The following is an 18,738-nucleotide window of genomic DNA, read 5'->3' on the forward strand; positions in this document are numbered from 1 at the left end:
AGTGTCTGAATTATCTACGACAAGTTGTTAACTTTCAGTTTGTTCCATTTTTTTCTTCTGACTATATGAGTGATGACTTCAAGCTCTTCACATTGTAAATCAAAAACTGAATGTTCTCCTTCTAATAAACTATTCATTTGTTATTGTAATTTTCATCTCTAAAATTTCTATTCGAGTCCTTTTTATAATTTTTATCTCTTTATTGATATTCTTTAGTTGAGTGAGGCAGCATTCTCTGGTTTCCTTTACTTCTTTGTCAGTAGTTTTCTCTACCTCTTTGAGCATATTTAAGAAAATTATTTAAGTTTTAATTCCAATGATTGCACTTTCTCAGGGACAATTTATTAAACTTTTTTTTTCTCCCTGACAATGGGCCATATTTTCTGACTTCTTCCATGTCTCATAATTTTTTTTGAATATTGGACATTTTTAATATTATGATGTGGTAAATCTGGAGATTGAATCTCCTCATGCTGCAGGATTTGTTTCTTTCTTTTTTTTTTTTTTTGCTATGGGTTGTACTTGTTTACTTGCTTAATGACTTTTCTAACCTATTTCTTAAAAATCTGAATTTTTTGTCATATGTAAAATCTGAAGTTTCCGTTTCTTTATCTTAGTGGTCAGCTAGTGGTTTTTCAGAGACCACTACAAGTCTGGAGCCAAAAGAAAACAAACAAAAACCATAAAGAAAGAGAACAGAGGGAGAAGAAAATGAAAAAAATTCTACTGGTCATTGCAGATTGACTGTTTTGGGACAGTCTTTCAAAGATTCACGTAGAAATTCTAGGGATGAAAATTACGATAACAAATGAATAATTTATTAGAGAGAGGACATTCAGCTTTTGATTTACAATGTAAAGAGGTCAGGCTGTTTAAAACTCTGCCTCAGCCTTCACTTTCTGCTTAAACACATCTTAGATTTTAATTAATCCCACATTTTATTCCCTGTTGCTTCTTCTTGGAGTGTTCTCACCACTTCTCCACCTGGAAGAACTAAAATCCTCTTTCAAGTTTCAGTACAATTATCATCTTATCTGTGACAGTATCTTGAACTTTCCCAGGAAGTGTTGATTACTTTTTGGATCCAATTCAATGAGACTGCACTGCAGCCTCTTTGCATTTATTTGTTTTCATCTCTCTTCCTTTGTTTAAACTGTGGGGCCCTTGAGAGAAGAAACAATGTCTTACTCTTCGTCAGCCCCAGAGCATAGTTTAGTACCTACCATACAGCAATTGCTGAATGAATATTTGCTGAACAACTGAAAGAAAAAAATTGCTAGATGAAGTTAAAGGGATATGTCCAACAGTGAGGGGAAAAAGAAGAAACATTGAAATAAAGGGAAACAATGAGAGAGGGAGATCCTAGGATTGGTAGCCAACACCAGAGAAATCAGATCAAAGATAGGAGATATTTTATTGTGCCCAGAATCTCCCTTCAGAATCAGTGGTGGCGCCATCTTAATGGGGTACCCTGCAACACTAGAATCCACATCTAAAGAGAAGTAACCTCCTCCTGGAGAAAGTACTTCATTGGGATAAGAGATGTACATTGAGCTCTATAGCTGTCTCCCAAGGGTTAAATCTGGCACAAGATTGAATTTTGTTTTCCTCTCCTAGCTCAAGAGAACTAAATCTCTCAGGGAGATAAAATAATTCGTCATTAATGAGACTTATGGGGGTTTAAACCTTAAACCCACAGATAGAGCTACTTCTATACTTTTCAAAAAAACAGTACTGCTGTCGAGTCGATTCTGACTTAGAGCAACCCCATGGGGTTTCCAAGGCTGTGAATTTCTACGGAAGCAGAATGTCACGTCTTTCTCCTGTGGAGCCACTGATACTTTCAAACCGCTGGCCTTTCTGTTAGTAGTCACTTTAACCATTGACCCACCAGGGTGCCTTATCTCAGGTGATTAGAGAACACCTGAAAATGAGTGACATCTACCAGAGGTCTCAAAAGTGGTTCCCTCTCCCTGCCTTTCTTGGTGTAGAGCTCCTGGTTTAATCCATCATCCAAGGAAGAACCTGCTTCAGTGAATCCAGAGTCTTCTTTGATAATATCTGAGTGAGCCACGACATCTTCACAGTTCCCGGGAGATGTGATATAGTGCACAGAACTTGTCTTATTATTAATAAAGTTAGGGTCATTAACAAAGATAGCAAATTAAAGAAAGCTAAATAATACAGTCTTGCCAAGTTAAAGTCCCTGATTCTGGAGGGTGATTTTGGATACACTAAAATATCTTGTTTCTCTGATCTGTTTCCTCTAGTGTTGGTTCTGAATCATGGAATCTCTATCTCAGCAGTGTTTCTCCTTGTTTCACTGCTTCTCCTTTCTCTCCCATTGTTGGAAATACCTATTTAACCTTCTTCAACTATTTGTTCTTTTAGTCATCCAACAAACATTTATTCAGCAAATACTGGGTGTTAGGCACTCAGTTATATTCTGAGGATAAAAAAAAAAGAGTAAGATATTCTTCCTTGTCTTAAGGCGTTCACAATCTAAACAGGGAGCAAGACATGGAAATAATTAAATGTAATACCCAGAGGTGGCACTGCAATCCTGGAAGATTGGGTGTAAAAGTTGTCACTTCTTCCTTTGGAGGTTAATAAAGGCTTCACAGAGAATGTTATAATTGTATTGAGCCCAAAAGAGGGGTTAGAGTTCTTCCAGGTAGAGAATGGCTCACAGTACTCCAGAAAGGAGGAAGCAGGCAAGTAAGTGCAGGGATTAATTGAACTGTAAGGGATGCTTAAGGAGCCATTGTGGTGCAGTAGTCAAGTGGTTGGCTGTTAACCAAAAGGTTGGCGATTTGAACCCACCAGGTACTCTGTGGGAGAAAGATGTGGCTGTCTGCTTCCACAGAGATGACTCAATGACAATGGGTTTTAAGGGGTGTTTAGGAAATTGCACACGTTTCTTAATATCTGACCACCAGTGAGGGATGAAGAGTGACACATGAGTTTGGCTATGTAGGCAAGAGCTAGATAATAGGCAGCCTTATGTTTGGGCTTTAGGGTTGACACTCAATTCTGAAATTAGTGGAGATTCAAGCAGGGTTTATATCTGGGAAAAAATTACCCCAGGTCAGTGTAAGGAACGTACTCTTGCCCTGGTTGCTCAGTGGTTAAGAGCTCGGCTGCTAACCAAAAGGTCGACAGTTTGAATCCACCAGCTCGTCCTTGGAAGCCCTATGGAGTGGTTCTATTGGGGTCGCTAGGAGTCAGAATCAACTCAACGGCAACAGGTTTATTGCTCTTGCTAAAGCCATAGAGAGATGAAGAGATGACTCGCCGTTTGGTTAGTGGCCAAGCTCTTAACCCACTGCACCACAAGGGCTCCACAGAGAGATGAAGAGGGATGGACACAGCACAATGGAAGTGAGGGTGCAGAGCTGGTGAATAAATCTGTGAGGAATTGGAATATGATGTGTCAAAAAATTCACTGACTAAAAACAGGTACCTAAAAACAAATAGTAGGCATAAGCCAGATATTTTGTTTATCATTTTATTTAATTCAATTGTTGTTGTCGTTAGGTGCTTTTGAGTTGGTTCTTAGTGACCCTGTGTACAACAGAATGAAATACTGCCTGGTCCTGCATCATCCTCACAATTGTTATGCTAGAGACCACCGTTGCAGCCACTGTGTCAATCCATCTCATTGAGGGTCTTCTTCTTTTTCAACGACTGTATACTTTTTGAAGCAGGATGCACTTCTCCAAGAACTGGTCACTCCTGATAACATGTCCAAAGTATATGAGACAAAGTCTTGCCATCTTTGCTTCTAAGAAGCATTCTGGCTGTACTTATTCCAAGACAGATTTGTTTGTTCTTCTGGCAGTCCATGGTTTATCTAGTATTCTTTGCCAAAACCATAATTCAAAGGCATCAATTCTTCTTAGGTCTTTCTTATTCATTGTCCAGCTTTCACATGCATATGAGGTGATTGAAAATAGTATGGCTTGGGCCAGGTGCACCTTAGTCCACAAAGTAACATCTTTGCTTTTTAACACTTTAAAGAGGCCTTTTGCTGCAAATTTGCCCAATCCAATAATATGTTGTTTGGCTTCTTGACTGTAGCTTCCATGGGTGCTGATTGTGAATTCCAGTAAAATGAAATAATTAAATTATTCTAATTTAATTCAATCACTCTATGAAATTGGTATCATTATTCTGATTTAATGGATTAAGAATGTGAGAATTACATTACAGCAGTGATATTTTTTTTCCAGGCAGTGTTCCCTGCTTCCAAGGCTCTTGCATTTGACTAATACATATATTTTAAATTTTATCGTGGTGAAAATATACATAACAAAATGTACAAGATTCCAACAATTTCTACATGTACAATTCAGTAACGTTGATTACGGTCTTCAGGGTGTGCAATCATTCTCTCTGTCATTTTCCAAATCATCCCACCATCATTAACATAAAGTTAGTGCCCTCTAAGTAAAACCTCCTCCATTCCCCCTCCCTCCCACCTTTGGTAACCACGAATAATCTTTGGTTTCTATGTATTTGCTCATTTCATGTAAGTGAAAGCATTTAATATTTGTACTTTTGCAATGACATTTCACTCAGCATGATGTTTTCAAAGTTCGACCATGTTGTGAAATGTATCAAGACTTCGTTTCTCTTTATGGCTAAGTAGAATTTTATTGTGTGTATGTACCAAATTTTGTTTATCCATTCATCTGTTGATGGACTTTTTGGTTGTTTCCACCTTTTGGCTATTGTGAAAAGTGCTGCAATGAACATTGGTGTACAGGTTTTTGTTTGCATTCCTGCCTTAATCTTTTCTGGGTATACACCTAGATTTGGGATTACTGGATCATATGGTAGTTCTATGTTCAATTTTTTTCCCCCCTCTCCTCAGCCTTTTTTTGGGGGGAGTCAGAAATCTTTTTTAAAATTAATTTTTATTGTGCTTTAAGTGAAAGTTTACAAATCAGGACAGCCTCTCATCCAAAAATATACCTACACCTTACTATACACTCCTAATTGCTCTCCCTCTAATGAGATAGCACAGTTCTTCCCTACCCTCTCTCTCCTCATGTCCATTTGGGTAGCTTCTAATCCCCTCTGCCCTCTCATCTTCCCTTCAGACAGGAGATGCCAACATAGTCTCATGTGTCTACTTGATCCAAGAAGCTCGTTCTTCACCAGTATCATTTTCCATCCCATATTCCAGTCCAATCCCTGTCTGAAAGGTTGGCTTTGGGAATGGTTCCTGTCTTGGGCTAACAGAAGGTCTGGGGACCATGGCCTCTGGGGCCCTTCTAGTCCCAGTCTGACCATTAAGTCTGGTCTTTTTATGAGAATTTGGGATCTGCATCCCACTGCTCCCCTGCTCCCTCAGGGGTTCTCTGTTGTGTTCCCTGTCAGGGCAGTAATTCTTTGTGGCCAGCCACCATCTAGTTCTTCTGGTCTCAGGCTGATGTAGCCTCTAGTTTATGTGGTCCTTTCTGTTTCTTAGGCTCATAATTACCTTGTGTCTTTGGGCTTCTTCATTCCTCCTTGCTTCACTTGAAATGAGACCAATTGATGTATCTTAGATGGCTGATTGCTAACGTTTAAGACCCCAGATGCCACTCTCCAAAGTGAGATGCAGAATGTTTTCTTAATAGATTTTATTATGCCAATTGACTTAGACGTCCCCTGAAACAATGGTCCTCAAACCTCCCCCCCCCACCCTGCTACACTGGCCTTCGAAACATTCAGTTTATTCAGGAAACTTCTTTGCTTTTGGTTTAGTCCAGTTGTGTTGACTTCTCCAGTATTGTGTATTGTCTTTTCCTTCACCTAAAATAAAACTTATCTACTACTTAATTTTTTTTTACGGGTTTACTACCTAATTAGTGAATACCCCTCTCCCTCCCTCCCTCCCTGCCCCCTCTTGTAACCATCAAAGAATATTTTCTTCTCTGTTTAAAGTATTTCTCGAGTTCTTATAATAGTGGCCTTATACAATATTTGTCCTTTTGCAACTGACTAATTTCACTCAACGTAATGTCGTCTAGATTTCTCCATGTTATGAAATGTTTCATGGATTCATCATTGTATTTATCATTTGTTAAAAAGATTTGTCTTTTCCCCCATTTAACTGACTTTGGGCCTTTGTCAAATATCTGCTACTTATATGTAGATGAATTTATGTCTAGATTCTCAATTCTGTTCTACTGGTCTATGTATCTGCTATTGTACCGGTACCAGGCTATTTTGACTACTGTGGCAGGTAGAGTGAGGCCTCCCACTTTGTTCTTCTTTTTCAGTAATGCTTTAATTATCCAGGGTCTCTTTCCCTTCCATATGAAGTTGGTGATTTGTTTCTCCATATCATTAAAAAAGTCATTGGAATTTGGATAGGAATTACATTGTATCTATAGATGGCTTTTGGTAGAATAGACATTTTTACAATGTTAAGTCTTCCTATCTATGAGCAAGGTATGTTTTTCCACTTATGTAGGCCTCTTTTGGTTTCTTGCAGTAGTGTCTTGTAGTTTTTCTTTGTCTATGTCTTCTAGGTCTCTGGTAAGAGTTATTCCTAAGTATTTCATCTTCTTGGGGGCTACTGTAAATGGTATTGATTTGGTGATTTCCTCTTCGATGTTCTTTTTGTTGGTGTAGAGGAATCCAACTGATTTTTGTGTGTTTATCTTGTGTCCTGATACTCTGATGAACTCTTCTGTTAGTTTCAGTAGTTTTTTTGAGGATTCTTTAGGGCTTTCTGTATATAAGATCATGTCATCCACAAATAGAGATACTTTGACTTCTTCCTTACCAATCTGGATGACCTTTATTTCTTTATCTAGCCTAATTGCTCTGGCTAGGACCTCCAACACAATGTTGGATAAGAGTGGTGATAAGGGGCATCCTTGTCTGGTTCCCATTCTCAAGGGGAATGCTTTCAGAATCTCTCCATTTAGGCTGATGTCAGCTGTTGGCTTTGTATAATAAATAAATAAATAAATAAAAATTCTTTGTATAGATGTCCTTTATTATGTTGAGGAATTTTCCTTCTATTCCTATTTTGCTGAGAGTTTTTATCATGAATCAGTGTTGAACTTTGTCAAATGCCTTTTCTGCATCAATTGATAAAATCATGTGATTCTTGTCTTTTGTTTTATTTATATGGTGAATTACATTAATTGTTTTTCTAATGTTGAACCATCCCTGCATACCTGGTATGAATCCCACTTGGTCATGGTGAATTATTTTTTTTGATATATTATTGAATTCTATTGGCTAGAATTTTGTTGAGGATTTTTGCACCTAAGTTCATGAGGCATGTAGGTCTGTAATTTTTTTTTTTTTTTTGTGGTGTCATTGGCTGATTTTGGTATCAGGGATATGTTGTCTTCATAGAATGAGTTTGGGAGTATTCCGTCCTTTTCTATGCTCTGAAATACCTTTAGTAGTGGTGGTGTTAATTTTTCTCTGAAAGTCTGGTAGAACTCTGCAATGAAGCCGTCAGGGCTAGGGCTTTTTTTTTGTTGGGAGTTTTTGATTACCTTTTCAATCTCTTTTTTTGCTATGGGTCTATTTAGTTGTTCTGCCTCTGTTTGTGTTAGTTCAGGTAGGTAATGTGTTTCTAGGAATTCATCCATCTCTTCTAGGTTTTCAAATTCGTTAGAGTACAGTTTTTCGTAGTAATCTGATATGATTCTTTCACTTTCAGTTGGGTCTGTGGTAATATCGCCCATCTCATTTCTTATTTGGGTTATTTGTTTCCTTCCCTGTTTTTATTTTGTCAGTTTGGCCAATGGTTTATCAATTTTGCTAATTTTTTCAAAGAACCAGCTTTTGGTCTTGTTAACTCTTTCAATTGTTTTTCTATTCTCTAATTCATTTAACTCTGCTCTAATTTTTATTATTTGTTGTCTTCTGGTGCCTGAGGCTTCCTTTTGTTGCTCTCTTTCTATTTGTTCAAGTTGTAGGGATAATTCTTTGATTTGGCCTTTCTTCTTTTTGGATGTGTGCATTTATTGATATAAATTGGCCTCTGAGCACTGCTTTCACTGTGTCCCAAAGGTTCTGATAGGAAGTGTTTTCATTCTCATTGACTGCTATGAATTTCTTTATTCCATCGTAATGTCTTCTATAACTCCATCTTTTTTGATCAGGGTATTGTTCAGTTTCCAAGTGTTTGATTTCTTTTCCCTGCTTTCTCTGTCATTGATCTCTGCTTTTATGGCCTTATGGTCTGAGAAGATGCTTTGTAATATTGCCATGTTTTTTGTTCTACGAAGCTTGCTTTATGACCTAATATGTGGTCTATTCCAGAGAATGTTCCATGTGCACCAGAAAAAAAAACTTACTTTGCAGTTGTTGGGTGGAGTGTTCTGTATATGTCTGTGAGGTCAAGTTGGTTGATCGTGGCATTTAGATCTTCCATGTCTTTATTGAGCTTCTTACTGGATGTCCTGTCCTTCACCAAAATGGGTGTGTTGAAGTCTCCTACTATAATTGTGGAGCTGTCTATCTCACTTTTCAATGCTGTTAGAGTTTGTTTTATGTATCTTGCAGCCCTGTCATTGGGTGCATAAATATTTAATATGATTATATCTTCTGGTAAATTGTCCCTTTAATCATTATATACTGTCCTTCTTTATCTTTTGTGGTGGATTTAACTTTCAAGTCTATTTTGTCAGAAATTAATATTGCCACCCCTGCTCATTTTTTGAGTTTCGTTTGCTTGTTTTATTTTTTCCATCTTTTTTTGTGTGTCTAAGTCTACGATGTGTCTCTTATAGGCAGCATATAGCTGCAGTATTTTTTTTTTTATCCAATCTGCAACTCTCTGTCTCTTTATTGGTGCATTTAGTCCTTTTACATTCAGTGTAATTATAGATAGGCAAGAGTTTTAGTGGTGTCATTTTGATGCCTTATTTTGTGTGTTATTGACAATTTCATTTTTGTGCTTTTTTGTGCTGAGAAGTTTTTCTTTGTAAATTGGTTGTTCTTCTTTTTTGTTGTAGTTGAATTTGTTCTTGCTGAGTCTTTGTGTTTATCCTGGTTTTTATTTAGAAGTATGGGATTGTTAGTTTTCTTTGGGATTACCTTAATATCTACTCTACCTCTATTTTTCTAAGTATAAACCTAACTTGTAACTCCCTATATCGCCTTGATTTTCTCTCCATATGGAAGATCTATGCCTCCTGTATTTAGTCCCTCTTTATTGATTATTGTCATCTTTTACATAATGACATCAGTGATTCCCTGTTTTAAGTGTTTTTTTTAATATTATTTTTTTTGTGTTTTCCCTATCTGAGTTGATATCAGGATGCTCTTTTCTGTGTCCTTGTGTTGTGTGATATCTGATATTATTGATTTTCTAACCAAAGAATTTCCTTTAGTAGTTCTTGTAGCTTTGGTTTGGTTTTTGCAAATTTTCTAAGTTTGTGTTTATCTGTAAATGATTTAATTTTGCCTTCACATTTGAGATAGAGTTTTGCTGGATATATGATTCTTGGCTGGCAATTTTTCCCCTTCAATGCTCTATATATGCCATCCCATTGCCTTCTTGCCTGCATGGTTTCTGCCAAGTAGTCTGAACTTATTGATTCTGCTTTGTAAGTGATTTTCATTTATCCCTGGCTGCTTTTAAAATTTTACCTTTAGTTTTGGCAAGTTTGATGATAATATGTCTTGGTGATTTTCTTTTGGGATTTACCTCATATGGGGTTCAATGAGCATCTTGGATAGATATCCTTTCATCTTTCACGATGTGAGAGGTTTTCTGCCAACAAATCTTTGACAATTCTCTCTGTATTTTCTGTTATTCCTCCCTGTTCTGGAATTCCAATCACATGCAAATTATTCTTCTTGATAGAGTTCCACATGATTCTTAGCATTTCTTCATTTTTTAAAATTCTTGCATCTGATTTTTTCAAATATATTGTTGCCAGTTGCCTTATCCTTCATCTCCCCAATTCTGCATTCCAGTTCCTCAGTTCTGCTCCTCTGACTTCCTATTGAGTTGTCTAATTCTGTAATTTTATTGTTAACCTTTTGAATTTCTGAATGCTGTCTATGGATTCTTGCAGATTAAATTTTTCATTATTTTTTTGAATAATCTTTTTAATTTCTTCAACTGCTTTATCTGTGTGTTCCTAGGCTTTTTCTGTACATTGCCTGATTTCATTTCTAATGTCCCTGATGTCTTGAAGCTTTCCGTGTATTAATCTTTTGTATTCTCCATCTGGCAATTCCAGTAATATAGCCTCATCCCAGAGAGATCTCGATTCTCTGTTTTGGTGGTTTGTAGAAGCACTCATGGTCTGCTTCTTTATGTGATTTGATATCGACTGCTGTCTCTGAACCATCTATAAGTTATTGTAATAATTTATTTTATATTTGCTCACTGAGTCCTATCTTCTTGTTTTGTTTTGTTTCAACATACCCAGATAGGCTACTAGAGTGTGCCAACTTAATTATTGGAACCTTTGAAGCACTAATGTCCTGTTAAAAGATGGTTAAGCTGTTACCAGGTATATGAGCCTAGGAGTGCATTCACTATTCTTGAATAGAATCAGCTCAGATGTCCTGATAGTCAGTCTCCTAGTCTGTGGTGTAGGTTCTCACCTACTATCTTAGAAGAGTAGTGGATATGGTTGTATGCACTGGTTTCTGGTAGCAGCAGGGTGTCACACTCTGGAGGGCAGGGTGCTGACAACCTTCCCCCAAGTGCCAGTGAGGAAGGAGCATCTCTGTTCTCTAGAATGCTCTGGTGGGTGGGCTCTGCAGCTGTACCTTAGCCACCCAATGCTTATACCTATAAAGACTGGTAGGCACCACTATCCTCAGATCCCTTTCGTGGGTGGCTAGGTGGTATGGATGGAGCCTCTGCCCTGAGGTCACTGCTGTGGGTAGGTGAGGGCTCTGCTTACTAGGTAGAGTCGTATCAGACGTCAAAAACCTGCCTCTCCACTGCTCAGCTGAAACAATTATAGTCAGACTTCTAACAGATTTGCCTTTGCATTATAATAGCCACCTGGTTCTTGTAGGTGTGAAAGCCAAAGTCTGTGGATCTCTTAAGCCTGGACTGGAGCTGCTTCTGCTCCGATCTTCCAGTTTAGGGGAGTCGGAAAAGTATTTTTCCCCTGTTTGTTAATTTGCTACTTCTCCCAGGTCAGGAGAGTGGATCAGAAAAAGCACAGCACTTCTATCTCAGACCCAGGGAATTCGAATGTTAATGAAGCCAGCTGGGGCAAGGAGGGGAAGGATCAGATAGATAGGAGAGAGTAGTGTGGTAAAATAGACAAAATAACTTGTCTTGTGTTGAGAGTGCTGTTTTATCTCAAATTCCAGAGGTGTGTGTAGCCTGTGTGCACTGGCTGGGTCCCCGCTGAGATTGCCCCAGAGGGTTAGGGCTGAGTCCCATGCTTGCCGTGTCTCAGGAAACCACCACGAACCCCACCACATTCATGCCAAAGAAGAGTACCAAAGAATTGGCGCTGAGATACTGAGTGTGTTTGGCAATTAGTTGCTGCTTCTGCGTGGTCTCTTGTTCCCCTGTCACTCAGGTGAATTCCTTAGATCTCTGTTAGATGGCCGGGGTTAGTAGATTGTAATCTATGTATGTAATCAGTTCACTTGTTTGGGGGGGCCTTTGTTGCAAGAGGGTTCATTGGAAGATTTACCTAGTCAGCCATCTTGGCCCTGCCTCCGTGTTTAATTTTTTGAGGAACTGTCCAACTGTTTTCCACAATGGCTATATCATTTTACATTCCCATCAGTAATGGATGAGGGTTCCAGTTTTCCCACAATTAACTAAAATTTTCAATATTTGATGATCTCTGTTTTTAAGACTGTTTTATATTTACAGGACAATTGCAAAGATAGTAAAAAAAATTCTTAAAAATTATACCTTCCATTTCCCCTATCATTAACATCCCCCATCCAGAATACCACAATACCTTTAGCAGAAATTTCTTCTTAGGCTCCTCTTGGCTCTGACAATTTCTCATACTTTGCTTGTTTTTGATGATCTTGATAGTTTTGAAGAGCATTGGTCAAATATTTCATAAAATGTTCTTCCACTGGGACTTTTCTGATGTTTTTCTTTTGATTTAGACTGGAATTTCATGTTTTGGGGAGGAAAACCACAGAGGAAAAGTGCCATTTTCATCACATCATATCAAGGGTACATACAATCAACATGACTTATCATTGTTGTTGTTGACCTTGATGGCCTGGCTGAGATGATGCTTGTCAGATTTCTACACTGTAAAGTTACTCTCTAAACTCACATCCAACAGTGAGAAATCTGGGTCTCACCATCTACCATCCATTTACTTAATTGTTCACTTCCACTATACACGTAAAGAAGTATGAGAATTGTTAACCCATACCTCGGAGGAATATTGTGACAACCTGTATGTTAGAAGCTCTGGCCTCTATCCTGATTGCCTTACCCAAACCAGTCATACTATCTTCCTTGCTCTTCCCTTATGCTTTTAGGAATGCTCTTATTCCAGGAACTTATCACTGGCTATTTCTTTGTCCTAAATGCTCTTTCCACAGATATCTGCTTGGATAACATTCTCATTGCCTTTATTTTTTTTTTTTTTTTTTGCCCAAAGTCCCCTTATCAGAGGTGACTATATAAAGAAGAAATTCTAATCCACTCTATAATTTCCCAATTCTACATTATTTAATTTAATAATAATAACTACCCCATGCAATGTTATTTACTAACTTATTGATATTTATTACCCCCTCAGCACACAAATATCCTGGAATAAATTTAAGGGCAATGATTTTAAAAATTAATTTCACTGCTCTTTTTCAGGGCCTTTAATGATACCTGGCACAAAATAATTGGTCAAAAATATCTGTTGAATGAACAAAAGATGGTCTCAGGGAATTTGGAATGAATAATATTGTCTTGGGATAATGTTTCAGACCAGGAGCAAGGATGGCTAGTCAGTTTCAACATCAAGCAGAGAATGGACTCTTTGGGATTCCATGAAGTTTTCAGCATCAGGGCACTAAATCTATAGGTAATATATAGACATTAACTAATTAAACATATTTTAAAAACAACAGCACTTTTATTAAATTGTTGATCACTGCTTATGGCTAAATTACATTGCTCTTGTCTCTTTTCCTGCAAGTTCATCAGTTATGGAAACAGGAAACCAAACAAGTGTTTCAGAATTTATCCTCCTGGGACTTTCAGAAGAGGCAGAATTTCAGCCCCTCCTTTTTGGGATTTTCCTATTCATGTACCTGGTTATGTTCATTGGGAATCTTCTCATTATCCTGGCCATTATCAGTGACTCCCACCTTCATACACCCATGTACTTCTTCCTCTCCAATCTCTCTTTTGCAGACATCTGTTTCACATCCACTACTGTGCCAAAAATGCTGCTGAATATCAAGATGCAAAGCAAAGTCATAACCTATGAAGGCTGCCTCAGCCAGATGTATTTTTACATGGTTTTTGGACAATTAGACAACTTTCTCTTGACAATGATGGCCTATGACCGATTTGTGGCCATCTGTCACCCACTGCTCTACATGATCATTATGAACTCCAAGTTCTGTGGGTTTTTGCTTTTGGTATCCTGGCTATTGAGTATTCTAGACTCTCTAATTCATGACTTACTAATTTTACAATTGTCCTTTTGTGAAGAGTTAAAAATTCCCCACTTTTTCTGTGAACTTAATCAGGTAATCCAACTTGCTTGTTCTAACATCTTTCTCAGTGAACTAGTATTGTATTTTGCAAATGGACTTCTGGGTGTTATTCCACTCATTGGTATCATTTTATCTTACTCCAAGATTGTATCCTCCATTTTGAAAATTTCATCTGCTAGGGGCAAATATAAAGCCTTTTCCATCTGTGGGTCCCACCTCTCAGTAGTTTTCTTGTTCTATGGTACATTTCTTGGGGTGTATTTTAGTTCTGCTGCTATGCAAAATTCCAGGAAAACTGCAATAGCCTCAGTGATGTACACTGTGGTCACACCCATGCTGAACCCATTTATCTACAGTCTTAGAAACAAGGACATAAAGCAGGCCCTAAAAAAACTCTTCAGCGCAGCCATCTAAGATGCATCAATTGGTCTCAACCCACCTGGAGCAAAGGAGAATGAAGAACACCAAAGACACAAGGAAAATAATAGACCAAGAGACAAAAGGACCACATCAACCAGAGACTCTACCAGCCCGAGACCAGAAGGACTAGATGGTGCCTGGCTACCACCAATGACCACCCTGACAGGGAACAAAACAGAGAATCCCTGATGCAGCAGGAGAAAAATGTGGTGCAGAACTCAAATTCATGTAAAAAGACCAGACTTAATGGTCTGACTGAGACTAGAGGAACCCCAGAAGACATGGCTCTCAGACTCTCTGTTAACCCAGAACTAAAACCATTCCCAAAGCCAACTCTTCAAAGATTAGACTGAACTATAAAACATAAAATAAATACTTATGAAGAGTGTGCTTCTTAGTTCAAGTAGATACCTGAGACTAAATGGGTAGCTCCTGCCCACAGGTGAGATGAGAAGGCAGAAAGTGATAGGAGCTGGTTGAATGGACACAGGAAGCCTGGGGTGGAAAGGGGGAATGTACTGTCACATTATAGGGATTATGACTAGGGTCACATAAAAATATGTGTGTGGATTTTTGTATGGGAAATTAACTTGAGCTGTGAATTCTCGCCAAAACACAATAAATAAAGTAAAAAAGAAAAAAAAGATTACAGCCAAAAAAATTTCTTTAGCTAAGAAGCATTCTCTACATAAGAGAATCTTTTGTCTCAGGTTTAGAGAGTTCATCATGAGTAACAGACCTCCAAAAACTGAAGAACTAAATTATGATACATTATCTGTTTGTGGAATGAGAGTCTGAAATTTACCTTATTTACAGAGTTTAATATCATAAATTTTATCTTTTATACATTAAAAGCAACAGTATATTCTGTATTTTCAATAAAAATTTTGAACTCTGTCATTGTATTCTCTGAGTTTAGTGTAGAAAATAGATTCCACTGAATGAAATTTAGCAGTAAGTGTCTTAGACTGGGTTCTCTAGAGAAGCAAAACCAGTAGAGTGTATAAATATATACATATATGTAGAGAGAGAGATTTATATCAAGGAAACAGCTCACGGGATTGTAAGGGCTGGAATGTCCCAAGTCCGTGGATAAGGATAGACGTTCCTCTTGATTCACATAGCCACAGGGGCTGGTGAATCCAAGATCAGTGAGAACAGGACTCTTGCTCACAGGCTGTGAAGATCAACAAATCCCAAGATAGGCAGGTAAGCTGCTAGCTCAAGTCCCAAGAACCGGAAGTCAGATGAACACGAGGCAGCTACAGAATCCAGAACAAGCCAAAAAACCTTGGCAAGGCCAGCAGGAAGGATCTAGGTGGAGGAGGGTGGAGAGATGAAGGGTGAGGGGGTGGTGAGCAGCTACAAGTCCTGCCCCCAGTGGTACCATTCAGCAGATTCCATCATGAGGATGATCACATATCAAATTTCACCAAGGAAGTGATCACAACAGTAAAAAAAAATTTCGCCAAGGAAGTGATCACAACAGTATACAACTGCCAAAACACTGAGAATCATGGCCCAGCCAAGTTGACCATCACAGACAATCTTAACCATAGCAGGAAGATAGTCCATGATCTGAGAATTTAAAATCCTCAGTTTGTCATGTACTTCCTGAAAGCTCTCCAGCTCACTCAAATCTCCTTGAATCTTGATTCCCCAAAATATATTTCATCACATAAGTCATTCTGCCTATGTCTTCCCTTCGGTAGGTGGTTCTTTTGGGTTGACTTCAGATCATATATTATGAAAGACTTTTGCCACTGCTGTCTATTCCTATCAGCATACCATCACCCAACGGAAACAGTATCATCATTGACCTCAAACCTAACAAGTTAAAATATCATTTGTCAGATTTTAATTTTGGAAGGTCTTTTTCTTGCAGTCAGTTCTGCTATTGAATAACATACCCATTTGGATTATTTTCTTTAAGGAGAAATCTCTGGCAGTATTTTGAGCAGAAAATGTATAAGCATGTACTTGCAAAACTGTTGAAAGAATTGATGGTATGTCCTTCAAGTACTGGAAATGACTCCCAGAATAACACTGAAAAACAGACCAGCTAAGAAAGTTCGTACTTCTATTATCAGGAAGGTGGTGGAATCAAGAAGTCTCCACTGAAGTGACTGACTCCGGAAACACACTGCATTGTCTGAAATCCAAGCAGTAGGAAGTTCTTGCTGTAATGGTTGGGTCAACACTCACTCACTGCAACTACTAGATCTGCAGTTGTTTAACTAAGCGTATGTACATCACTTCCTGACGCCATGAAGCTACTGATGTTCAAGTTTCCTTTAATTCTTTCAAAAATACACAGTGCTACTCCAACCACAGTTGGCAGCAGAACTGTATGAAATGTGGTGCCTACCTCACTCTTACCTTTTGGATTTCTCATGTGTACATCTGATCAATAACCCAGAAATTGGCTTTGGAACTCTAGGTTTCAGTGAACTTGGGAAATCTAGTTTCCCAATCACTACCTTCTATAGAACAGGAACTCAAACCAGAAGGAGGGAGAAAGAGATGCTGAGTGTCGCTCTACCCTACCCTCTCTCAAACTGATAACAAGTAAACTTCATGGTAGAATGTAAATTTCCTTATAATCTGTATTTTGGGAGTGGATTATTGTATCTTTTTCAAAATTCCCTAGGACTTTTCCTCGGGCCTTATTAAGATACCCAGCTAATTCATCACTTCCTTATAAAAGATGATTTATAGAGCATGAAGTAAGTGAATGACAGAGAATGATACAATTATGCCCTGTATTCTTGCATATCTTCTTAACTCATCATTCCTGCTTTTCCTCCTTTTCTCTCAGAGTAAAAATCTTATTGGATTTTATCACTACAGTTTTACTCTCCTCCTGAATCCCTAAAATATGAAGTAACAATAATGATTCACTTACAGTGAAAGAATAAATTTGTTCTCATGAAAACTTAATTTTATTCCAGACAAAAATCTATAAATGGCTACAAGAAAGGAGAAAAAGTTACCAAGTTCTCTTCTGTTGGTTAAACACATGCATAGTTTTGAATCTTTTTGAAGGGCAAACTTGGAACAAGCTATTAAAATATGGACTTCAGCTAAAGGAACCTGACAAGGATTGTGAAAGGGACAAATATCAGGTTACCAAAGGAAATAGTATGATTTTTCCTGGAGAAATGGGGGACATGGTCGTTTTCTTCAAATTACCAGAGACACATACAAAGAAGAAGGAGGAAAAAAAAAAAAAAAACCGTTGCCATGGAGTCGATTCTGACTCAGAGCCACCCTATGGCGACTCTATAGGACAGAGTAGAACTATCCCACAGAGTTTCCAAGGAGCGCCTGGTGGATTCAAGCTGCCGACATTTTGATTAGCAGCCATAGCACCTAACCACTACACCACTAACATTTCCGTGGAAGGAGGAGTAGACTTATTTTGAGTGAACTCTTTTCTGTTCAATTATTTTACATTAAGTTAAATTCTGTAATCATTTTCTGGAATCCTTCAATGCAAAATTCTAGAAAATATTATTTCTTTTTCCTAGGAGTTGAATTAATTGTCCAGGGGGTGAGGGACAAGCCAGAACAAACACATTCAGGATGAAGGAGCTCAGTTATTCTGAGACACAGTAGAAAGCAGTTATAGAACCCTTACCTATAATCCGTAATAATGCAGCCAGAGTGAAAATGCGTCTAGTCAAAGATGGGGAAAATGACTCCTTTCCCCATCCTTAGGAGTTGAATTACCCAGAAAAGAAAATGAGGAGGTAAACCTATGTTACAGGAGAAAATCCGGAAAATCATTTCCAGGTGGTCTCCTCCTCAATGTTAGTATTCCCCTCTTCCCCTCACCTCCATCTCACATTTTTTGGGTGATTTCCATGTACCTTTCATAAGCATCACTCAACTCTATGACTGTATGCTTATTTCTATTCTTTTGAGTTTCCAGGGTGCAAAAGTTTTGCATTTGTCTACCATCCTGGGAGGAGGCAGAGTCAGTGGAACAACGACAAAAAAAAAAAAAACTACCCGAATTAATCCAGAGAAATTAAACAAGTGCTGTGGGAAAGGAATATGGTGGGAGGTAATCTTTTACCAGCAGTAACTCAGTAACAACCTACCATATGCAGATGACACAACCTTCCTTGCTGAAACTAAAGAGGACAATGAATAAAGAAGACCTAACCAGAACTGATACCTTTGACTTATAGTGTTGGCCAATAATATTGAATATACCATGGACTATCCTTTTTTTTATCAGAAGAACGAACAAATCTGTCTTGGAGGAAGTACTGCCAGAATGCATCTTAGAAGCGAAAATGGCAAGGCTTGGTCTCATGTACTTTGGACATGCTATCAGGAGGGACCAGTCCCTGGAGAAGGACATCATGCTTGGTAAATTAGAGGATCAGTGAAAGAAAGGAAGACCTTCAACAAGATGGATTGACACAGTGGCTGCTACAATGGGCTCAAGCATAACAATTATTGTAAGGATGGTGCAGAATCAGGCAATGTTTCATTCTCTATTAGGGTTGGGCTAATTGGTGGCACCTAAGAACAACTTCAGGGACACTTAGGCAAAGGCAAGGATAGGGAAACTTCCAGATTATAAACATCTGTTATATTATAACTCCTGCTTCTTCAGGGGGATTTGGTTTCTCTTGTAGCCCATTCTCTTTCAGCCCTGCT

The 18,738-nt window shown here is 38.2% G+C and overlaps 1 protein-coding gene across 1 annotated transcript; it reads left to right on the top strand.

Annotated features, from left to right (window-relative positions):
* The first annotated feature begins 13,128 nt into the window (after positions 1–13,128).
* LOC126072276 (olfactory receptor 7A5-like) lies at positions 13,129–14,058 on the top strand. Its single transcript, XM_049877161.1, has one exon. It carries the CDS (start codon positions 13,129–13,131, stop codon positions 14,056–14,058), a length of 930 nt encoding a protein of 309 aa, XP_049733118.1.
* Positions 14,059–18,738: the final 4,680 nt, after the last annotated feature.

Source organism: Elephas maximus, chromosome 3 (genome assembly GCF_024166365.1).
Source record: "Elephas maximus indicus isolate mEleMax1 chromosome 3, mEleMax1 primary haplotype, whole genome shotgun sequence".
NCBI lineage: Eukaryota > Metazoa > Chordata > Mammalia > Proboscidea > Elephantidae > Elephas > Elephas maximus.